Source organism: Rhinatrema bivittatum, chromosome 2 (assembly GCF_901001135.1).
Source record: "Rhinatrema bivittatum chromosome 2, aRhiBiv1.1, whole genome shotgun sequence".
Classification (NCBI taxonomy): domain Eukaryota; kingdom Metazoa; phylum Chordata; class Amphibia; order Gymnophiona; family Rhinatrematidae; genus Rhinatrema; species Rhinatrema bivittatum.
In genome coordinates, this window is record NC_042616.1 from 394,741,963 (window position 1) to 394,767,647 (window position 25,685).

General features: G+C 43.2%; 1 protein-coding gene across 1 annotated transcript in view; it reads right to left on the reverse strand.

Moving 5' to 3' along the window:
* Window positions 1-25,685, reverse strand: part of CTNND2 (catenin delta 2) — a 2,320,710-nt gene that overhangs the window by 51,097 nt on the left and 2,243,928 nt on the right. The window contains 1 exon segment of the mRNA XM_029590042.1: window positions 12,198-12,324. Coding sequence (XP_029445902.1) covers window positions 12,198-12,324 — 127 coding nt within the window.

A 25,685-nucleotide genomic window follows, 5' to 3' on the forward strand; every position in this document is an offset into this window, starting at 1 on the left:
ATAAATATATTGAAAAGTACCTGTCCAAGTACAGATCCCTGAGGCACTCCACTGTTTACCCTTTTCCACTGAGAAAATTGAGCATTTAATCCTACTCTGTTTCCTGTCTTTTAACCAGTTTGTAATCTCTCTATTTCACTTCCTGTTCTTCAAAGTTCTTTCATTTCCTATATCTTCTCTCCTCTTGTCTTCTTCCCTTCCTTCCCTATATCTGTCTCTGACATTGATCATTCCTTTTCATTTGTTTTCTCCATTTCTCTCTTTCTTGATTATCTAGCCTTTTATAGCTAAATTTCATCTATTCTCCTTCCCTTTCTCCTCCTCCAGTCTTCAATCTCCCTCTTTTCACCTCTTACCTACCACTCTTATCCTGTTTCCAACCATCCATTTCCCCCTTCTCTCCCTAACCATCTATTCCCCCTCTTTCATCCACTCCCTCGTTCCCTGTTTCTGCCATCTATATTTATCCCTCTCTCACCATCATCTACCTTCCTCTGACTCTGGTCCCCTCACCAACTTCAGTGGAAGGCGTCACTCACTCCCTTTCTTCTGCCTCTTACGCCCTACCTAGCTTCCTATTTCTGCTTTCATCTCCTCCCCAGCTCCCCTATTTCCACCATCTCTGAACCCCATCACACACTTGTCCTTCTCAACATAAGAAGTATCATGCTGGAACAGTTCAATGGTTCATCAAACCCAATATCCTGTTTCTGACAGTGGACAATCTGGGTCATTTGTAGGTATCAGAAAGACCACTTCCCTTTTGCTCATTCCCAGACTCCCTCTCTTCTGCCTTTGCGGTATATTTAAATATATGTATGTATGTTGCTTTGTTATGCTGTCACCCTGTGTCATCTTATTGATATTGAACAGATTGAGATCTCTACATGGTTTGGAGCTCTCCCTCCAGTCTGGTTAGCCTTTGAATGATTCTGAGCTCCTTATTGTATCTCTCCTATTTTGCTTTGTCTCTCTATCTGTGTTTTAGTGCCTGCACTCATTGGTTCCTGAAGGAATGCCTGGGTCTGTTCATTGGTGCCTGAAGGAATGGCTGGGTCTGTTCATTTCCTGCAGAGACTTTCAGTTATAAGAGGCTCCTGGCAACCTAGCAGCTTTCCCTAAGTCTTCCTCTACAAGCTCACTAAAGCATCGCTTTTTCACCTGTTTATTCCTATCCTGCTACTATTCACTAGTATCTACAGCTTCTATCAAAGTTGCAATTCTCTCCTCTGACTACTGGATTTTCAAAAACTTAACAGCTGAACTGGACTCTGCTGTCTGTGAGGATATCCTTGATACTCTAACATCCACAGTGAGTCTGAAATGTTCAACTTTCTAATAAATGTTATTTGGTATTCAAGAACTGAGTTCTCTGGTATTTGAAGCTGGGAAATGAAAAAGACTGCCTAGACACTCAAGCTAAATGAGTCAGAACTGGGCGCAGTACGCCCTCTATCTCTCAAACCCTCCCCAGCCCCCTCCAGGTCCTTTCCACTTTTCTGCACTGTCTCACACCCCCAGGCCATCTAATACACCCCTACTCATACCTCCCACCAAATTGCCTGGTCCTTGCATCTCTGAGCACCCTGCCCAATCCCTCAATCCTCCCCTCCTTCTAAACTCTGAATCCATGCATTTCCACTCTCCCACTCAATCCCTTCTTATCTCTCCCCTCACCTTCCTTCCTCCTTCCTTGCCTTCATTCTCCCCGTCTTTCTCCTTCTTGTACCTCTCCTCACATGTCTGATCTATCTCCTTCCTTCTCTCCTTTCTTTTTCGTTGTAATTAATATTTTTTTCAAAGAACACATACAACTTCCATATGTTTTATAACATACTATTAAAACCATCACATAAAGTTTTTTGATATATAGAAAAACAGGTACATAAAACATGTGAAACACAATATCCTACCTATCCCAGGCATCCCATCAATCCCCCCACCCCTTACATGTCTCCCATTCTTTCTTATGATCAGCCTTCCCATTTCTCTCTAGCACTCTCCTCCCCCAGCTCTCCTCTTCTATCCCTCCCCTTCCCCCATCCTACCATCCCAACCTCCCACTCTTTCACATCTTTCTCTTCCCCCTCCCATCTCCTCCCACTTTTTTGTATCTTTCTCTCTCTCTCCTTCTTCCTTGATTTGCCATCCCAACCTCCTGACTCCGATGTGGGGTGGCTAGCCAGACTGGCAGTAATATCAGCACCCTATCAATGGAGCAATCGTTACAGTACAGGCCACAGGGACTCACAGCATGCTCAGTATTGCCAGTCTCCACCGCCCCCTCCTTCTACTCATGTGCTTCCTGTTTCAAAGTGGATGAAGAACCAAAGTAACATTTTGTCTTTTTCTTCTTTTTTTTTTTTACTTCGGCAGTTGAGACGCAGGTCTCATATACCCACATCTAATGGGTGCCCCTGGATTTTCCCTCCATGTGACAAGACCAGAGGATCCAGGGAAAAACTCTAAAAAGTAAAATCCCTTAAATCCTCAAGCTGCAAAACACCGAGGCATCCTTTCCAGCCAGGGTGAGGCCTGAAAGTATACCCTGCCTCCTTCCTATGCCTAACCCGCCCAAAATGATGGGGGTCCAAAAACAACCACTCCTTCTACTTAGACAGCTAAGTCAAAACACACAGTGACCTTCCACTCTCTGCCTGCATTTGGAGCTCTCCATTCCAGCCAAGCTCACAGGGTGTACAGTAGGAACTGGTAGACTCCTCTCCTAACCCCATGTCCTAGACAAGGACCATTCAGTGGCGATCCCTAGGGGGTTTGTACACTAATGTATGTTATTAAAACAAAATGATTAAGGTTTCCTTTTTACAGTTGGAATTTCAGTGCCTGAGGCGATATTAGTTTTTTAAATAAAGTTCTTAATTAGGTTTTACTGCCTATTAAAAATTAAATTTGAATAATGTATCCATTCTGGAGGAACTAATCACCTTATCCAAATTCATTTTTAATTATTAACAGAGCCACAAGGAAAACGTATTTAGACACACTAATAACATCGGCAAATCAACAGTTATTTCAATTATTACCTGAGTACATAAGCATTTCAATTAATAAACAAATATACATTGTATTTATTGTTGCTTATACAAAATACCATTTGAATATTCTAACTTTTAGTTGTGGAGAATATTGTTCAAGTTGAATTATTCTTTAAAAAAAGCCACACAAAATCTTTCTCATTGGATATTTTGTTCTTCCTGGCTCTATGAGACAAAGTTGTTTTTTCATATAACCAGAGACAAAGAATGTTGTAAAGAAAACTGCAGAGGAGAAAATGTAAGAGAGAAAAGAAGTAGTACAACTTTAAGAAGGAGGGGGGGGGGGGTGTGGAGAGCAAGAGGCTGCTGAGAACTGTAGTCTAGGGCAGTGGTTCTCAACGTTTTTCCCATCGTGACACACCTGACGGACAACACTCACATGTGTGACACACTGCTCATTACAATCTATGGTGGAAATAAGAATAAAAAAAAGGCCCGGTATTACTTTTATTGTTAAGAATGACTCAAGGGAAAGATAAGTACTCTCTTTGAACAGAAATTAAATAAATAGTAAACCTCCCATACCAGAATAGCACCAACTTCCAGCACTCAAACAGTAACCACCTTACCTAAGAAAAGGCAACACTGAAAATATTACACCAGGCTTTAAAACTCCAATACTCCTCCTATTAGTAAAACGGAACAAATCAGGCTAATATAGAGTCCTTCACAGAAAGTACATGCCAGCAGAATACCTCACTTCAATCCCATGTGCAGACCCTCACCTAACAAAGAACAAAGAGACCATAAAGCATAAATAGAAAAATGCAGACAAAAACTGAAAAAATAAAAAATTAATCGCAGTAAAAACATACTAATAAAAAGAAGAGATTATTTCAAAACAACAGATTTATTTATTTATTTATTCACTTAGAGGATTTTATATACCGATGAATGTTGGGAACATCTCATCGGTTTACATAAAACAACATATAGCTAACTGAGCTTTACAGAGAAACTTGGAACCAATAAACAAAAAGGAACGAATACATAATATTACTAACAGAGAGATTCATCAATTAACTTACAAAAGGGCATCAGTTTAGAAAAGGGGGAGAAATAAAATACAATATAGAGAAAGAAGGAAGGAGCTATTTAAGGGAAAAATGTGTGGTTAAATAAAGAGAAAAGAAGTTAAATTACAAGTGGCAAAAGACCCAAAGGGAAAGCGTTATGCAAATGCTTGCTTGAAGAGGCAGGTTTTTGATTGTGTTTGAATTTTTTTGGGCAGGGTTCCTGCCGCAGAAAGGGAGGGAGTTTGTTCCAGAGGGCAGGCCCAGCTAAAGATAGTGATGAATGGAATATCCAATAATTAAAAACTCCTATAAAAATTTCCAGATACCAATAAAATATTTCAAAACAGCAGCCACAAAGACCCAGTAATTAACAATAATGATAAAAAATGCTCTGCTCTCCATACCTGGGAATGTTGATTTCCAGGTGACCTGAGATTGTTGTGAATAAACAGGGTGAGAGGAGGGGAGAGAAGGTTTGCTTGCAATTTTCTCCTCTCTCTCAGTCACACACAAGCTCTCTCTCTCACACATGCTCTCAATCACACACAGAAACACATGCTCTCTCTCTCACACACACACCACACACAGGCTTTTAATCACAAACTTACACATATAGGCAATCAAACATACACTAAAACATATAGGGGCAGATTTTAAATACTTGTGCGGGTGCGTACTTTTGTTCGCACAGCAGGCGCGAACAAATGTACGCTGGATTTTATATGATACGCGCGTATCTTATAAAATCCAGGGTCGGCGCGCGCAGCCTGTTCCCTCCGAGGCCGCTCCGATTTCGGAGCGGTCTCGGAGGGAACTTTCCTTCGCCCTCCTCCCACCTTCCCCGCTCTTCCCCTATCTAACCCACCCCCAGGCCCTATCTAAACCCCCCCCTTACCTTTGTCGGCAAAGTTACGCCTGCTGAAAGCAGGCGTAACTTTGCGCGCATCGGCCGGCTGCCCCGCTCCGTGGTCCGGTCCCGGGGGCTGTTCCGGAGGCCGCGGCCACGCCCCTGGAACGCCCCCAGGCCGAAACCACGCCCATGTCGCCGCCCGCCCCCTAAACGCCGCGTCATCCCGCCACGCCCCCCGCTATGCCCCCGACAGGAAGCCCTGGGACTTGCGCGTGCCGGCAGCCTATGCAAAATAGGTGCGCCGGCACGCAGGGGTTTTAAAATCCGCCCCATAGGCTCTCAATCACAACCTACATACATACTGTTTCTTTCACACACACGGTCTCAAACAGACATGCTCACTTATTCTCTAGTTGCGTGTCTATGTGCACCTGACATTAAGCTTGTGCGCACTCAGCAGTGTAAGTTGGCTTATAGATGCGCAAGTAACTGTATTTTATAACAGATACACGTCCAGCCGAAGACCAGTTTCACCAGTTCGTCCACCAGTTTCTCTCTATATAGAAAACAATAGGGCAGTCGAAATATATGCTCAAGCGTTCAATCCTATTCCCTAGGCCCCTGACTCTGCATCTTTTCCAATCCAGAAGGCTCTCCCCACAATCTTCTCTACCTCCACCCCCAAAGCTCTCCACACATTCCCCTTCCACCTCCCCTGTAAAGCTCTCACTAGACCCTCTCCCTGGCTTCCCTGAGCCTCTCTACCTGGCCATGTTCATTTCTTTTTTTGCTCCTAGAAACTCTGCCCCTTGCCTTTCCCTTTCCTCTGCATTTGCAACCTGAGGGGTGGGGTGGAAACTCCACCCTTCCCTGTTCCCACTCTCCTTCCCTTTCCACTCCCATTTCTCCACCTCACTCCTTCCCTTCCTTCTCATTCACCCCTCCCTCCTTGCCTCCCTTATATATCCGCTTCCTTCCCATTCACTTACTCAATCACCCCTTCCCTCTCACCTTGCCAGCCTTTCTGCACTGTTGTGCATATCCATATCCTTCTATTGCTAGGGCCTGGGAAACCCTGTCAGCATTTCTGCTGCTGTGTATCTCTTTAGTCTTCTTGTGGCGGAGCCTGGGAAACCCCACCAGCTTTTTGCTAATGCACCACTGCCGCATATGAAAAAATACATCCTCCACAGGCCAGACCTGTCCAGGAGGGGGTGAGGGGAAGGTGGCAGCTTGGTGACTCTTGTCATATGGTCAACTTCCAATGCATGGGGCCAGTCTCATGGTATAAGCTGCTCGTAGGATGAGACTGGCTCCTTGAACTGGATGTTGTCACTGTGACAAATGCTACCTGCTCTTACTATTGCCCTGGAGAAAGGGAAAGAAGGAAATAGTAACACACCCACTCCTTTTACTGTTGGGGCACCCTGTGCAAGTACATGGCTTGCACAACGGGTCATGCTGGCTCTGACAGTAAGTAGCAGAGCAAGTAGCAGATTGTACTGTGTTTCAGCAACTGGGTGGAGTGGGCTGGAGGTGCTGGGATGACTAAACAGGGATTAAGAATGCTGGAGTTGAGTGATTATTTTAGGATATTGTCGGCATTTCAAGAGTTGGTCTCGGATAATATGCGTCAACAACAGTCCCTATCCCAGTAGCTCATATGGCAGTTTCACTGCAGGAAACCTGGTTGGTTGTTACAAGAATGTAAATTTCACTTACTGGGTGTGTTAGTCAATTTTTTGCCTTTTCAAATGATACAACCAAAACATTTCAATCTCAGGATTTAACATTTCCTCTTATGAAAACCGCCTGTAGGGATATTTGGAGAAGATGATTTCACTTCAGTCTGTTCATTAAGGGCAACGTGAATTTATGACATAAAATAGAAATGCTAGAAAATTCTACTAGAAAATTGAATATCATATTCATTAATTTTACAAAATATTCTATGATTTCCTCGAAGGATATATTAAATAAATATTTGGTTGAAGTGTTGACTTTTCCGGTGGAATGACTACTACCTACTGTGAGAGTCCAATATATGCCGACCCCAAAACCAGGCATGCCTGGAGGTACTGGAGCATCAGATGCCCTAAAACAAGTTGGTAGTTTAAATCTGACTACATTTTTTGGAACAATCATAGGAGGAAGTGATGACAAGGACCAAAATTCTTGATGTTTATGAAACAAGACATAAACTGGATTCTGAAAGTGTTTTCTTTGTTACAAAGATATATTCCTTTGTAATCAGAAAGTTGGGGTTTTTCCCTGGCCTTTGTAAAACAGCACAGTCTAACAGAAAAGTGTTCCTTGCCATGCTTTCCACCCAGGGTTGTCCTGATGGGGCCTGAATGTTTCCTCAAGTTTCCATTGAAATGTATAATTATTAAGGGGCATGCTTTGTTGTTTTTGACCCTCCTCAGATGAGTATGTGTATGGAAGATCAAGAAGTTCATAGTTCAGGAAGAAGGCTTCTATAAAAACATTTATGATCTTGACTTAATATTAGAATGGCATTCTCCTGTGTAAAAGAACTTCTCCAGAATTGTGGTTAGGGCTCTGTGCGCACATCTCAAAACGTTTCAAAAAGGGGAGGGCAGGTCATGGTCTGGGTGGAGTGTGGGAGTTTCAGGGCATGGTACAGAGATGTGCATGTAAATACTTATGCGCCTGGGAGCATACCCAGGTCTAGTGGCACGTAAATTTATTTCTGCTAGGGAGGACATGTAAGATTAAGAAAAAACCAAAAACCAGCCATAACAGAAGTGATTTAAGGATCTGGGGTAAATGGGGGGAGTGCAGATTGTCTTACCAGGGGAGTTTGGAGAACCTAGTTATAAACTGGGCGAACTGGTGAAACTGGCACAATGGTGTGGACATTTGTCCCTTTTAAAATTCCCTGACTTATGCAACAGAAAAGGGATTTACGCATATAGGTGTTCGCCCATTTAAAATTGGGCGCACATATGCACGCGGACAGGCTATTTTATAACGTGTGCACATATATGCACACACGTTACAAAATGGCCGCTTATCTGGTGCATGCCAATGCACACATGCCAAAGAGTGCTCACATGCCGGCTTGAAAGTTACTGTCTCTTTGAGGGTAATTGTCCATGGCCTGCATAGAATTGACATCTGCATGCATGCCTGACTTCAGTGCTGGGAAAAATCGTAGAAACTGCTTTAAAGAATAAAATCACAAAACATTTAGATAGAGATGGTTTAATGGGACACGGCCAGCATGGATTTACACTAAAGGAAGTCTTGCCTCACAAATCTCCTACATTTTTTTGAAGGGCTGAATAAATATGTGGACAAAGTTGAACCGGTAGATGTGGTGTATTTGGATTTCAGAAGACGTTCCACAAAGTCCCGCATGAGAGGCTTCTAAGAAAACTAAAAAGTCATGGGATAGGAGGCGATGTCTTTTTGTGGACTGCAAGCTGATTAAAGACAGGAAACAGAGAGTAGAATTAAGTGGTCAGTTTTCACAGTGGAGTGCCCTAGGAATCTGAACTTGGACCGTTGCTTTTTAACATATTTTAATATATTTATAAATGATCTGGAAAGTGGTATGGCGAGTGAGGTGATCAAATTTGCGGATGACACAAAATTATTCAGAGTAGTTAAATCTCAAACGGATTGTGATAAATTGCAGGACGACCTTGCAAAACTGGAAGATTGGGCTTCCAAATGGCAGATGAAATTTATCGTGAACAAGTACAAAGTGATGCATATAGTGAAAAATAACCCTTGCTGTAGTTACACAATTACCAGTTTTATTAGCTTCTTAACCCTCCAATTAACCTTCCTCCCTTTTACTTTATTAGCCCCGACCCTTCAAACCCACAGACAAGCTCGATTTTTTAATTTTAAAACTTACTCGCCCATCCACAGCAGAAGTAAAATTACACGGTAGGGGACCCCGGCGCACGCTTGTGCGCGTAAATACTGAAGCACACATTTTAAGTGACTTTCCCAGAACGCCTATGTCCACCCAGACCATTCCCATGTCCCAATCCTGTTATTAACTTTTTGATTTGTGCATTTATTGGGAGATATGTATGCACTTGGGAACTTCTCAAAATCTGCACGGCGCACGCTAGCCCGAGACATGCGTAGATCTCCCAGCTTTGGCGTGCGTAGGGCTTTTAAAATTCCCCTTTATATCTGTATCTATCTATCTATATATGTAGTTTTCTGTGTTTCTTAAGCCCAATTCATCAAAATCTTTTCTCAAAGACAGAGAAACATTTTTTAGTGAATCAAGTCCTTAATTTTAAAGTGGTGGATGCTTAAATATACAGAATCAAGACCTTTAAAACAAGCATTAATTCTTCCATAATCCAGTAATGGGACTTGTTTTTTTATTGTACTAGTAGTTACTCATGCTTTCTGTCTAGCAAAAATCAGTTTTTTCTCAATTCAGCTGAAGGAAACTCCAAGGAAGGTTCTTGGTCCCACTCCCCGTTTCCAAACCCCTCCCCTTTTGAGAAAGGAAAGTCATCTCCCTCCCCCCCCTCTATCTTCTCAGTACTTGCTAGACATCCCTGGTGGTCTAATGGAGCCCCGAGCACTCCAGGAAGTGGGGCCACCATTGCGTCGTGTTTTCCGGGCCAATTAATCCATGGTATTTTTCCATTGGAAAATACTGCAATTTAATAAATCGGCCCCTTAGATTGTTAAGCCATCTGTGGACAGGGAAATCCTACTATACCTGATTATAACTTGCCTTGAGCTACCAATGAAAAGATTTGAGTTAAATATAAACAAAAAAGTACCATTTTCGGCTATGGGCGAGTTCGTGTTCTAGAAATGATCCCTGTAAGTGATCCAGTGGCTTAAGTGGAAATATAAAGAGCATGGCACAGGATCTGATTCATCTGAATGTCCACAGAGAAGCACAAGAAGAGAGTTAAAATCCTGTGGTACCTATTATGATCAGTAAATTGTTATTGAGAAATGGTGCTATTCCTTTAATGATGCACCTTACTTTGGAATAAGAGGGAGAGAAGCACGAAGGCAACACAAGACTAAAGCAAACCACTGAAGTCATGGCTAGACGAAACATAATTTAGTGACACTTAAGGACTCCATTAGCATGTGCTGTACCTTCCCGGAGCTGTACTACAGCACTTCTGGAAATATGAGCAGTGCATGACAACCAGATAAGTACTAAATGCATTTGTTCTGCTCATGGCTGGCTGGATGATTACCCAGGGGTATTACGTTTCTGGCAGTAGGAATACGGCTTTCCAGATATTAATAGTCCTTAAATCATGGAAAATCCTGGCAACCAGTACCACAGCTCAAACAATGAATTCACAGGCAAGACAAGTAGTCCCTGCAAAAGTATGCCTGCTATCCACTTGCATAAAATATTCAGCCATCACATTTTCTTCATTTTTTTGTGAGAGGAGGAGAAGTAGAGGGGGTTAATATATAGAGAATGTATGTAATCAATGAGATGGTGATTTCCTTAGTGGTGAATGCCCCAACCTACATCAGGAGAATTGTTCAGTCTCTTGCTGCTTTTATACAGAAAAACCATTGTATAAAAATCTCAGCATAAGCTTGGATTTGGAAGGGGTGCGATTTAACAATAAAATGCAAAAAAAGTTAATATAGAGTTTTTAAAGCCAGAGTTAAAATCAACATTAATGGACCTATGCAATAGCTATCTGAGTTGGTAAAATGTTAACATGTAGGGTAAAATGTCACATACCATGTGATACAATAAGTATTGGTGACTGCATGCTAAAAGACTCCTTCAATAACAGCTTGCTAAGAGCGTGGACACTAGTACCGAAGTTGCAGCACACAAATACTGTGTCTTAAAAACCCCTATGCAACCAGTTGAACATGAAAGGGCAGGTTAGTAAGGGGGATTTCTTCTCCCCCTAAAATGAGTGCATCACAAGCCTCCATGGTGTGCCTGACCCAACCATCTACGGACAGGGGATCTGCATTCAGACTCAAAGGTGTTAAGTGATTCAGTTCCAGGAGATTTTAGGGTAGTCCTGGATTGCCAACAGCACCACCATCCAGATGCATTATAATACCTGCAGCACTGAGTGCAAATGATAGAAGGAACTACAAATACCAACATATATTGGAAATGTAAATTTCAAAAATGATCTCCCTGCTTGAACATTATAGCAGAGAAGGTGAAGCTAGATTTAAAAACAAAAATTGTGATACACTGTGCCCTGTTTGCATAGTGGAAAGGTGCATTAAGTAGAGGGCGTTAAACACCTACTAGCAAAAAAAAAAAAAAAAAAAAAAAAGTAGCAAGAGGTCACCAGTGACTTAACTATCAGGGCACATACCTGCCAGTTTAAGCTACTGCTGCTGTTTCTCGGTCTCCACATGCCAATTGTCACTAGGGTGACCCTATAACTCCATGCCAAAGGGGATGGGATGATCCAGTTGCTGAATTTATGGACTTGTAGTTGCTTCTTAAAAAGATAAGAGCTACATTCTCATGTATGCAATAGTGGTAAATCCAGGACTCGATCAGTTTTTTTTCCTTTTGAAATGAAGCAGTACAATCACCCTGTCTCTGGAACAGACTCGTGTAAGGTGCTGAATTCACAGATTAGCACCCGGCATCTTCCACACTTTCTGATAAAGGAGGCAGATAATTTCATTCTCCTCCACAGAACACAGTAATGAGGACTCTTTTGCTCATGCTGTGATAAATAATCCTTTCCTAAGAGCAAGGAGGACAATTTTCAGAACCATTTGCGTGGGTAGAAAACATTTTACCCGCTTTAACTGGCTGCCTGAAAAATCGCCCTCCCTCAATGTGGCCATAAGCCTGCGCATTGTCTACAACATGAAGGCTTTTAGCCATGTTGAGAGGAAGCGTTTTTGTGTGTGTGTGTGTGTGTGTGTGTTAGATCAAGGGAGGAAAAGTACACGCATAGGTGACATGTTTTTCAAATCAGCAAGCGTACCCTTGTAGTCAAAATCTATCTGCAGAAAAAACAACAGGTGTACCCATGGCAAGTTCCAAAACAAACGTCTGCACACACTTTTTCTTTGAAAATTGGTGCAAAGACTGTTAGGTGTAAAAAAAGAAAAAAAGTGGTCTTTGCCCCAGTGTGAGAGGTTTGACAATTACCCCTAAATATACAGATCTAACTGATTATCATATGCGAGCGATACTGTAGGAATCAAAAGACACAAGCTTCCTTACATAACAAAGAGATCTATTAAGTAATGGTTTACTTTCACAGTGACTTTATTTCCAACATCCCGTCTTACCTGAACGATTGTTAGGTGACATGCGCACTGGAGAGATGGAGGGAGTGCGAGATGAGGAGTATGGTCTTTGTCGGTCTCTCTCTATGGTTGAAGATGAGGCTACAAAATGATATTGTGACCATCCATCCTGGAAGAAGACATCCCAGAAAAGGAAGATTAACCCAGCACAATCTCCTTAATGTGAAAATCATCTAAGGCAATTTTTTTGATCATGTGAACCGCAGAAATTGCACTAGGTATATATGCATTTCCTCATTCTTATACACATCCTGCAGACTTACACATGCAACACATTGGTTTTTAGTGCTAATTAAAACTGAGCTGGTATTATTACATAGAGCCCTGTGGAATGCATATAAACTGAAACAGTACTGGTGGTAATATCCATGCCAATATATAGTACTGTGCATCTGTAATGCCAAATTATGTTGATTTTTTGATTAAGAAAAATGTGCTCAACTCAAAACCATCAACCAGAGCTGGAAAATTCCTAAGCACCATGTTATCCAGATGCCTAAACACTGATTCCTGGCACCTGCCACTGGCCTAGGCCTAACAAGAATAGATGTCATCACTGTTTCAGCGGGGCCACCATGACAGGAGGAGCCACCACTGCAGATTGGGACTATATCCTGTCCACACAGATGAGAGACTGCAGAAAGTGGGGTGAGACAACAAACTGAAATATTAAACAAAACAAAAATAAACTAAAACTATCAAACAAAAATCAAGAAAGCAACAAAAATAAAGTAAAGAAGACCAAAAATGAAAAATAAGCAATAAAAAAATAGCAAAAAGCAAAAAGAAAAGAGCAAAAAGAAAAAAAGTGATAACACAAAATATTTTGCCCTAGTTCTTAAAAATGTAGGCTGGCATTCATGTTTTCACAATATTTTTCCACCCCTGCCATCCACATCCTGTTTCTCTGGGGATGGCCATAATGAAGGTCCTCTCCAGGAGTAAAATTGTATTTTACCCATGCAAATTGTGACTTTAATTATTGTGCATCATCAATGTAGGCAAAATTACCCACTTTGTGGAACAACATGCATAATTTTGCCCACATTGTAAACAGATATTCCTGGGAGTGTGAAGGTGGTGGATGGAACAATGTGCATAGTTTTGTATAAAGCGGAGATGCTTGACTGTAACAGGTGTTCTCCGAGGACAGCAGGATGGTAGTCCTTACACATGAGTGACATCATTGGATAGAGCCCAGCATAGAAAACATGTCAAAACTTCTAGAACTTTGACTATGCCTCTTTGAGCATGCTCAGCATGCATTATATCATGCATCCAAGCGGGGTCCCCTTCAGACTTATAATATAGAATTAAAGGATAAAAAAAAAAGGAAAAGAAACTCAGGTAGTGTACACCCAACTCCGCGGACTAACATTCTACTGTCCTCGGAGAACACCTGTTATAGGTAAGCAACTCTACTTTCTTCAAAGACAAGCAGGATGGTAGTCCTCACAAATGGGTGAATCCCTAGTAACAGGCTGAACCCCCAACATAAAAGGGGACCAACAAAAACCTAAAACAGGTGCCAATGGGCACAACAAAAATGGTTTTGTTGGTAACAAGGGGAGTAAGCCTGAACACAAACAGCGGGTCCTAGACGGGAACAGAGTTGGGGTCTATACCTCAAGCAAGTTCTGAAGGACAGATTGGCCAAACCTACAATCCGACCATCCCTATCCAGATGTGATTTGAATGTGTGGAGAGAACTCCACATCGCAGCTCTGCAGATCACCTGCATTGAAACGTCTTGCAAGTGGGCCACCGACGCTGCTATGGCTGTGACAGAATGAGCCTCGACATTGCACCTAAGATGCAGTCCCACCTGGGCATAACAGAAGGAGATGCAGTCTGCTAGCCAAATAGAAAGTGTCTGTTTGGCAATGGCGAGGCCCAACTTATTCCTATCAAAAGAAACAAAAATTTGGGTGGACTGTCTCTGGGCTTCTGTCCACTCCAGGTAGAAGGCTAAGGCTCTTTTGCAGTCCAAAGTGTGCAGGGCTTGTTTTTCTTGGTGCAAATGGGGACTGGAAAAAAAATGTTGGCAGAATGATGGACTGGTTAAGATGGAAGTCCAACACCACCTTAGGCAGGAACTTAGGCTGCATATGTAAGACCACCCTATCATGGAAAAATGTAAGTGTAAGGTGGATAACTCAGTAAAGCCTGGAGCTCACTGACACTGCATGCTGAAATGACCGCCTCCAAAAATAAGACCTTCCAGGTTCAGATCACAGGAACGCAGCAGCTCAAAGAGAGCTTTCATCAGCTGAGCTAATACCACGTTGAGGTCCCAAAAAACAGTGGGAGGCCTTAGAAGAGGTTTCAACTGAAGCAGGCCCCACATAAAACATACAACTATAGTCTGTAAAGAGATGAGTATACTATCTACACCATGGTGGTATGAGCCAATTGCATTTATATGATCTCTAACAGAGTTGTTCTTCATGCCAGCTTCCAATAGGTGTAGAAGTTAGTCAAGCAGTTTTTGTGTGGTGCAGGAGAAAGGATCTAAGGCGTTCTGCTCACACAACATGGAAAACCTCCACCACTTCAGTTTATAGGATTTTCTAGTGGAATGTTTTTTGAAGCCACCGGGACCTGAGACATATCTTCCGAGAGATCAAGTGGTTGCAGTATCAACCTCTCAACATATAGGCTGTGAGCGACAGGGCCTGGAGGTTGGGATGTCACAACCTGCCTCGATTCTGTGTGATGAGATCTGGGGAAGTCCCAAGACTGATTGGTTTCTGGATAGACAATTTCTGCACGAGTGGAAACCAGACCTGACTAGGCCAAGGAGGGGCTATGAAGATCATAGTCCCTTTGTGCTCACAAAGCTTGAAGAGAATATTTGCTACTAGTGGAGCTGGATGATACGCATATAGAAGACCCTCTCCCCAATGCCGGGTGAGAGCATCTGAGGCTGGTTTGACAAATTTTCTGTACAGGGAGTAGAACTGCAGAATTTTCCTATTCAAGGCACCACAAATAGAGCTACATCTGGGCTTCCCCAGAGGTGGAAGGTCCAATTTTTTACCCCTTGGTCCAGAGACTATTCGTGGGGTGTGAAGGCACGATTCAGTCTGGCGGCCATCAAGTTCTTCATTCCAGCCAGGTACATGCCCTGAGCACCATATAGTGGGACAGGGCCCATGACCATAACTGAACTGCTTCCTTGCACAGAAGGTATGATCCCGAACCTCCCAGCTTTTCGACATACTACATTGCTACTTGGTTGTTAGTTTGTATAAGGACAAAATGTTGGACAGCCTATCTCCGAAAGCTCATAGCACGTACCTGATTGGCTGGAGCTCCAGGAAGTTGATTTGGTAGATATGTTCCTGGGTGGACCAAAGACACTGAGTGCTGAATTCATCTATATGGGCTCGCCAGCCCAGGGTGGACACATCTGTAGTGAGGACAATTTGGGTAGGAGGACTTTGGAAGAATATCCCTGGATCCAGATTTGAACACACTCACCAACAGGACAAAGAGATAAAAAAAAAATGAGGTGACTCAGATGCGATCCTGGTGGTTCTGTGTGGCCTGCTGTCACTGCGACCACAGGATCCATTGGGCCTTTCACATGCGTAAACATGCCAAGGTAATGACATGAACTGTCGCGGCCATATGGCCCAACATCCTCAACTTGTTCTAAGCTGATACCTGCTGGCTCTGCTGGATTCCTGCTGCAATGGTCATCAGGTTGATGGCCCTTTGCTGAGGCAGGAAGGCCTTGGCTTGAGCCGTGTCTAGCAGGGTCCAATAAAGTGCAATTGAAGTGATAGGCTGAGATGGGACTTTGGGTAGTTGATGATGAACCCTAGTGACTCTAACACCAAGATGGTCGAGTGCATGGACCCATCGGTCCCCGCCAGAAAGATGCTCTTGACCAGTCAGTTGTCAGGATACGGGAAAATGTGAACTCCCACCTTGCGAAGATGTGCTGCTGTCACGGCCAGGCATTTTGTAAAGACATAGATGTTGCGCCCATCGGTCGCAGGCGACTGCGACCTTTGCATCTCACCTCCTTTCTCTATGCAGTTCCAAGTCTGGGGAGAATGGCAGTCTCCGCTTCCACACGCCGACCCTCATGGCGTGCCCAGGATGGCGTGGGCACTCCCGGCAGCCATCTTACATCCGGGGTTACCTAAGGCACGTGCGTGCGTGCCTGCCCCCTTCTTGAACGCGTCATGGTGGGAACCTCAGGGACATCCCTACTGCATGACGTCATCCGCTTACCATACTTAAGCTCAGCTGACTTCTTGCACTATGAGTTAGCAAGGACTCCGGTCCTGCTATTTCCGCCACACTGGGACTCCATCTCACTATTCTACTGGATGATCTAGGTACCTGTTCCTCGGGGGCCTTGCCACACTCAGGGCTATCCGCTCCTCGGAGAGCCATTACTCTCTGCTTCTCTGTTCCAGTGAGTTCCTGCATTGTCCTCGTACGACCCTTGCTGTTCTTGTTCGGACCTCCTCGGTGCCTGATCCTTCATCTACTTCCACAGTACTGGCATGAGTACAGAACCTGCTCGTCTACCTTTGTGGCACGGATCCCCGGGTTACCCCGCCTGCAGGCCTCTACTGGATCTCTCCAGTATTGTGCAGCTTACCATCAGCTTCCGGCCTACCCTGCACTGTGGACCACTACCGGAGTGCCAGCACAAGCTACGCCTAGATAAGGTATTCATCGGACTACTCCATGCTGAGGATTCTACTTGGACCGACCAGCTGCAGGTCATCCTCTCGGATACTAACTCTATTGATCCACATCTCGGATCCTCATTGGCTGTATAATAAAGTTATTTCCTCTGTTGTCCATCACTGCTGAGACCTTGTCTGTTGTGGTAAGGGCCCACTGGGCTCCTCCCTGTGGGCAGAGTCTTCACTCGCCACGACCCAAGGGCTCACTTCTCGTTCAAGGCACACAGAACGTAACAATGGAGCTGACACAAGCCCATATGGCAGTACGTGGGACTGGAAGTGTTTTTTTCCCACCACGAATCAGAGATACTTCAGGTGACTTGGGAATATCTCGATGTGTGTGTATGCATCCTTTAGATCCAGGGAGCATAACCAGTCCCCTTTTCTTTTCTTATGAAAAGTCCTCCCATTTTCTTTGGTATCAGGAAGTACCTGGAGTAAAATCCCCTCCCTTTTTGCCATGGTGGAACGGGTTTGACTGCTCTGGCTATTAAGAGGGAGCAGAGCTTCGTTTTGAGTACCTCCTGATGCGCTACTGGGCCCCAATATGGGTTCGGAGGGCAATTTGGTGGGGCATCCAGTAAGTTTAATCGGTGCCCTTGGTGGATGATGGACAGAACCCACTGGTCCAAAGTTACACTGGGCCACTGGTTTGCAAAGAACTGTAGCCTTCCCCTGATCAGTGGCTCCATCGCTCCGGCTACGGCAACTGGGCTATACTCCCCATGATCCAGTCAAAACTCCCATCCCTGGAGCTGACTGAGGTGATGGCTGAGGCTTTGGGGCTCTTGGTTGCATAGAAAGGCTGTGAGAGCCCTGGTGTTGTGGACAGGAGCAAAAGGATGGAGGATAATACCTCTTTGGGTGGAAGAAGGACCTCCTAGGACCCAGTCTTGCTGAACTCCTAGTTGAGGAGAATGGGTCTGGAGTACTGGTGGAGAGTTGCTGAAGGGTCATATGGTGGTCCCAGATTTGGCTCACCATGTCCTTAACCTTATCTCCGAAGATATTCTCTCCTGTGCATGGCATGTTAGCGAGTTGCTCTTGGACATCTGGTCTGAGATTCGAAGCCCACAGCCATGCAAGTCTGTGGGCATTGATTCCCATTGCAGAGAACCTTGGTGCCATTTCTAAAACACTGTATGTTAACAGGACCTCTTTTTTCCACACTGCAGGTCCTTATGCACCAGAGACAGGAGTGTGTCTTGATGCTGGTGAGGCAGTTGCTCAGCAATGTCTTGCACCTGCTTCAAGAAGTTCCGTGTATATTGGCTCATGTAGAGCTGATAGGCAGTTATGCAAGCAATAAGCATAGCCCCTGGAACACCTTTTCCCAAGAGCATCTATCACTCTTTGGTACTTCCCTGGGGGCTCCAAGGAATGGGTCCGAGAACACTTGGTCTTCTTGAGAGTGGATTTGACTATTACCAAGTGCAGGGGCATCTGACGCTTGTTGAATCCGAGAGCCTTCTGGATGAAATAAATTGTGTCTGCCTTCTTATTGATGGAAGGCATTATGAGCAGGTGCTTCCACATCCTTATCAGTAACTCCACAAGGATCTTATGCACTGGGACTACCATGATCTCCTTGGGAGGCTCCACGAACTGGAGGTTATCAAGCATTTTGTGCCTGCTATCCTCTTCAGTAAGCAACTGAAAAGGTATGGTTTCTGCCATCAATCTAACAAATCCTGCAAAGGAGAGGTCTTCTTGCAGGGACTTCTTTCGCTCTTTTGGTGGAGATGGATCTGAGGGGAGACCCTCAGAAGCATCATCAGAGAGCCCAGTGGAGTAATCCCCACAGGGGCCATAGGTGCCCTTATCCCCATTGCCATCAACCAGGGAAGGGGGCCTGGGCACTCTGCCTTCATATAGTGGTGCAGGCAATGGTGGAGCTGAACTTGGGGGTCATAGGCACCGGTGCCTTCTTTGGTCTTGGGGAAGCTTCCTCCTCTGAGGAACTGGCGACAACAACTGGATTGGCAGGGAGAGGCGGCGGTGCCCCACAGGGCACCGATGCCAGCTGGGTCAGTAACACACCAATCAGCACATACAGAGATTCAAGCAATGGCTCTAGGAAAGAGTGTGCTGGTGTCGTTGATGTCGCGGCCCTGCATTGCCTTCTCCATGGACATCTGCCCTGCATTGCCCGCTCCATGGACAGCTGCACAGGCCTCTACAATTCCTCCTAAAATAGCACCAATGCCAAAACACAAGAGGAGGATCAGTGGCTGGTATCGGGACCGAAGGAGTCCATGGTGCACTCCCAGTGTCAATGGAGGATTGGCTCTCCTTGTCATGGGGTCAATTTGGGGGCATCGCAGCAAAAGCTGGTGTATCCCTGTGCCCGGCACCGTGCATTGATGGGGACCAAGGCCAATGCTTCTTTGGCTTTCCTCAGTGCTCAGCATGGTCCTTCCCTGATGACGAGGTCAATGACAAGAAACCTGACTGTCTCAACCTGGAGGATCCTGATGATGGCCGATCTCTGGCACCCCTTTCAGTCGACAATGATGGAACTAATGGTCCTCCAATGTTGACGGCTGGTGTCTGATGATGCGGCTCTGAAGTACCTCGATGCTGATGCCTCTGATGCCGATGGATTGGACTTCTTCAACCCGAAGAAGTGTTCCATCTTATCGAGTCGAATCTTATGTCCCTTCGGAGTCATCTGGGTGCATCTGCTGCAACCTTGGACATCATGCGATACCCCAAGGCAGAGGACACACCTATCATTGGTGTCTGTGATTGACATAGTCCTAGTGCACTGGGGACATCGCTTAAATCCCGAAGTGGACGTGTCATCATAAAACAAAAGGGAACCAAGATCGAAATCAATGGCAGTAGCCATCGATGACTGGTGGGCACTGAACATACTGCCTCTCCAGGGGTATAGACACAAAAGAAAACTTACTGTGAAATGTTGAAAATCCTACCTAAGACATTAGAGAGGGAACCATTGGGGACCCTGCATTGACCAAGAGAGGAAGCAATCCTAAAAACTGGGAACATAAGAACATAAGAAAATGCCATACTGGGTCAGAACAAGGGTCCATCAAGCCCAGCATCCTGTTTCCATAAGAACCTGGCAAGTACCCAAAAATGAAGTTTTCCAAAAACAGGCCTAGTACTGTCACCTGATTGTGAAACAGCAGGCTCTACAGGAAAAGAGTCTGAAAGTGGACCTCCGCATGGATGCGTGGTATAATGCAAGCTGAGCATGCTCAAAGAGGCATGATGAAAGTTCAATAAATTTTAACATAAGTTTTTCGTGCCAGGCTCCATCTGATGATGTCACCCTTGTGTGAGGACTATCATCCTTCTAGTCCTCAGAGAATCAAAACTACATGCATTGTGTTTTAGTCAAAAAAGTAATCTGCAGTGAAAGCAAACACAAATCCTTACAGGTAATTTCTGAGGGGCAATAATCAAAGCAAAGGTATCCCACACAGTTTGCACCATCATGGATAGTTTGACTATTGCCCCTTAACTGTATAGGGTTTGTTGCTCAGGCTGAATCTTCTCCTCTCTAAAATAATATGCCATTCTTTGTCTCTGAGTGGAAATAATGTTATAAAAATATTACTAACGTGTTTCAAAGAGATGCAAGTAAGCTAAAGTGATAGGTTTCCCTGCTACTTGATAAAAGGGAATATTTATGCCCTGAACGTTGCAAACCACCAATAGGCTTGCTCAGCCTTTCTAAAAAGCTTGGGTGTAAAGCTCCACATTATCCACACAGGAAACAATCATATCTCTATCTCTCAAATGTACATTTTATAGTGAATGTTAACCTATTACAGCTGGCTTTAAAGAGTGTTACCAGATTTAAAGGGGAAACCTTTTACATTTTATCTTGAGGTACACAGGTTTTTGGAGAAGTCACATACCTGTGTACCTCAAGGTAAAATGTAAAAGCTTTCCCTTTTAAATCTGATGTGAGACTTGCTTGAAAGTTTCTTCTGATGCAGCGCCAATGCGAAACACGGCCATGTTGAGGAACTGGACACCTTATAACTATTTGATTGCAGACTGTACTATTCATCCACCACATTCTAATAAACGGATTACTTTGAAAAATGAACAGCTTGTAAGGGTTTGCCACACATTCTTTTCTATTGGACTTATGCTGCATATGTTTGCAGTATACTCCACCTTTCTTCTTGTGCAAAGGATATTATTTAACACTATCTTTATTGTTAGTACAAAGAGAAAGCAAACAGAAAGGGGAGGGGAGGGGAGGTAGGGGGAAACAACAGTGAAAAACCAGAACAATTTCTAAAATTTAGGAAACATTTGATAAATTTTCCTCACATTCTTTCCTTTAACCTCTGTAACTTATATATGGTCCAGAAGCTGTCTCTCTAAAAAACTTGGCGTTATACTTACTGGGACAGCACACTGAGACTCATAACAGCCTGTATAACCTACACACATACAGTTGTACTTCCTGTACTCTCGGGCACTAAATTGAGCAACAAATTCTCTTATGGCCTGCTTTATTAATGCTTTACATCTAACCTTGCCAGTGTTTTTTCTCTTTCCTACTTTGTTAATTTGGATCCAAATTTTAGTTTTTGAAAGATGTCCTTTTGGCATAATTCTCTGGAATTTGTTGCCAGAGGATGTGGTTAGTGCAGTTGGTGTAGCTGGGTTCAAAAAAGATTCCTTTTAATTTTTTTCTTATTTCCTCTTTTTAACATAGTATATCTATTTATTTAGATTTTTATATTCCACTTTTTGTACTTTTTTTCAGCACTTCAAAGCAGATTACATTCAGGTTCTATAGGTATTTCCCTATCCTTTTAAAGTTAAATGCTACTGCAGTAGTTTTCCTTAATGTCCTTACTCAGTGAATAAATCATATTTGATTGCATTATCATCACTATTGTCAAGGAGCTCCACCACTGTTACCATTTACACCAGATCCTGTGTCACAGTGAGTATTACATTTAGAGTAATGCCCCCTCTTGTCGGTTCCTGGATCAGCTCCTCCATGAAGCAGTAATTTATAGCATCTAGAAACTTGATCTCCCTAGTCCCTCTTTATGAGATATTTACTCAATGTTACTAACCCACCTCCCAACCCTTGAGGGAGTGAGGCTTTCTGTTATCATTTCACTTTCTACCGTATATGTTCATCCTGAGCAGATGGAAGGAAGTGTTCTCCCACCACTATACTCTTCCTCAAAATACTTGAAACTTCTATCCTTTGAGATTCCACATTGCATTTTGTCTCCTGCTATCTTTAACATTTAGTGCCACTGCTCCACCAATTTAACCTGGTCTATCTTTTGATATAATTTGTACCCTGTTATCACAGTATCTCATTGATTATCCTAGTTTCACCAGGTCTTCGAGATGCCTATAAAGTCTACATCTTCATTTAGTGCCATACATTCCAACTCTCCAATCTTATTTTTCAGACGTCTGCATTTGCATACAGACAATTCAAATGTTTTTTTAATTGAATTCCCAAATTTCTTAACAGTTGAAATGGGTAGTTTGGAATTATTTCTCTCTATTTGCTCTTTATTTAAATATAACCGGACTACTTCTTCCTCTTTCACAATCTCTGTATCGGGATGGGAGGAAATTGCCAGGGTGTTTTTTTCTGTAAAGAATGGATGGGTGGAGACTTGCATTTCTAAACACTGGGTGGAGATCATATGGTTGGTTGGAGGATTCTTCTTTATGTGCAGAGGGGAATGGGAGGAGAAGTCCATTACCTGCTATTAATCAAGTTGACTTAGAAAATAGCCACTATTATTACTAGCATCAGTAGCTTGGGATATACTTAGTTTTTTGCCAGGTACTTGAAGCCTGGATTGGCCACTGTTGGAAACAGGATTCTGGGCTTGATGGACTCTTGGTCTGACCCACTATGGCAATTTCTTATGTTCTTATGAGTGTTGGGGCTGAAATTTTGCTTAATCTGGCCAGTCTTCAGTTATCCTAAATTTGGAGGCTTAATATTGAGAATCTGCATTGAGTTCCTAACTTGCTTGCAATAACTGGCCTTATCCAACTTTTGGCCCCCTAAATTTAGGCGCCTTGTGAAACTAGGTACCTAAATTTATGCAATCAGCCAGATGTTTTCAAGTGGATTTATTTAGCTTCCTAACTTTGAATTTTAGTTGGCTAAATCCTTTTAAAATTCACTGCACAGTCAATCCTTATGCCACCAATTTCTTTTCCAAGTTCCGTCCTACATGTCCCTCTGCCCACACTAACCATTTTTAAAAATTCTTATGCTAATACCTTGCTCCCTCAGCTCCTATCTCTTCTGCCTCCTCCTGTTCCCCATCTCTGAGAACCTTTGTTTTCAGTTTTTATTTTATTTTTTTCCCAGGAATTCAGCAGCATTATTATAATGAAGAAAAATGGGAGAAAATCAATAGAAAAATATTACTCATTTTATTTATATTCCACTTTTTGGCACTTGAAAGTAAACTACATATGTTTCTTTATCTAAGCTTGTATCTGAGGCGTTAGAGGGTAAAGTGACTTGCCTAAGGTCACAAGGAAAAGCAAGAAGATTTGGAGCCCTGGTTTCGCTGGTCTGTAGCCTGCTGCTTAACCACTAGGCTACTCCTCCGTTGCCACTGGGTTTTTCTCATTTTTGTTTGTTATAATAAACACTGAAAAATTACTGGGAGAAATAAAATAAAAACTGAAAATTAAGGTCCTTATCTATCTCAAACCACCCAACCTCCTTTCCCCATGTCTTCCACTCCCTTCAGTTTCCATCCCGCTCTTATCTATATGTATGTTTTGTTTTTTTTTACCAACCTTCGAACATTTGGATATATAAAACAAAGCATGAAGTAGATTACAAATGTACATACACACCATAGGTTACATCTGCAATAACAGGTTTTTAACATAAAAATCTGAACAATCAGCAGTGAGAAGGTGATGTACCAGTCAACATATATCGTATCCATTCAGATAATAGTTCTGAGCTTGTAGATTTTTTTCATATGAGACCATATTGTTTAACTTCTAATCTAGTACAAGATGTAGCAAGTTCCATACATCTACATTTTTATACAAGGGTTAGCACTGAAGCCTAACCTTGAGGCATTTTAAAATGGTGCCTTTTTACCAGGAATTAAGACCTCAGATCTAAGAGGTTATTTTGTTATTGGGAAGTTCTCAAGGACAGCAGCAACACGGTCATTTTTTGTTTTCATAAAGCAGCAGCTTTCCCTCTTTTTTAGCTAGCACTTTGCAAGGTCTATATTCAAAAGCATTTAGGGGGCTAACTTAGCTGGCTAAATGAGTATTTGGGCACATATCCAGCTACATTCTAGCTGGCTAATAAGTTAGGAGGCTAGAATTTAGCTGTATAAGTCAGGGGAATTTCCGGGGGGAGGGGGGAGAGAAGTTGAGTTAGCTGGCTACGTTAACCAGCTAACTCAAATATTCAGAGCCAGCTGGATAACTTAGTAGCTAAGTCTAGTCAGGCCAAATAGCTGCCCTAAAGTTAGGCAGCTAACTTTAAAGATAGCCGGTTATATTCAGTAGTGCAGATACACTACTGAACATTCCTCTAAAGTTAGCTGGTTGTGTTTATCCAGCTAGCTTTGCTATCTGTACTGTATCTGAATATGGACCTCCTGGTGTTTGGGCAACATGGAGAGCAAGTTTGCTTACTTGTGAACAGGTTTCTTCGCAGACAGCAGGATGAATCAGCCATAAGGCATGGGTGATGTCATTTGACAGTGTCAGCATGGACCCAGATCTCAGAACTCAGTAAATGCTTTCCTGAACACGCATGGAAGTTTCTGCACATGGAAGCTGCCTAGTGAACCCCTCAGCCTCTTCTAGAAGATAAGCTTTACCAAGGTAGTTGACTCTCCAGGGAGGCAGGCAAGTATTAAGTATGGTTGATTCATCCTGCTGTCTATACAGAACCTTGTTTATAGATAAGCAAACTTGCTTTCTCCATTGAAAAACAGGCATCAATCAGCCATAACACATGGAGAGTCCTAAGCTTGAAGAGCATCTACTGGCCCCAGCAAGGGGCCTACTGGGTGAACAGTCTGCATAGAACTACATGTGTAAGTTACTGTCTCTTCAGAACATGTTGTCTAGACAGCAGTGGGATGTAAAGATGTGAATAATGTCTTCAATGGAAGTGGCCCTGAAATGACTTACCAAAGTCACCATGGCTCTCACTTGATAAGCTTTGACAAAGTATGTAATCTGTAAGCTAACCAATGTGTAACCGTGTGCTATACAGTCCATTAGCCAATTAGACACAGTTAATTTGGCAACTGCCCACCCCAATCTACTGGGATCAAAGAACATGAAGAGTTGAGATGGTTGATTCTTCTTTAGGTAGTACATGAGGGCTCTCTTGCAGTCCAAGGAGTGAAAAGCCATTTCTCCTTTGTGTGCATGTGATTTTGGAAAGAAAAAAGTTAACATGCTAGCTTGGATGATGTGGAAAGCAGATACCACACTGGAAAGGATTTTGGGTGAGTATGCAGGACGGCTCTGTTGTGAAGAAAACTGCAGATATGATAAGTAGGAAACCAGAGCCTATAATTTGCTTACTCTTTGAACCAAGGTGACGGTTACAAGAAACAACACTTTCTAGGTAAGAGAATTCAAGTCCACAGACTCAAGGAATTCAAAGGAAGCTTTCATGAATTGAGCAAGGACTATATTGAAGTGCCAGGGATTTGAATGTTTACTAAGCAGAGGCTTAGAATGTCATAAACCTTTCATGAACTTCAATAACAATGGG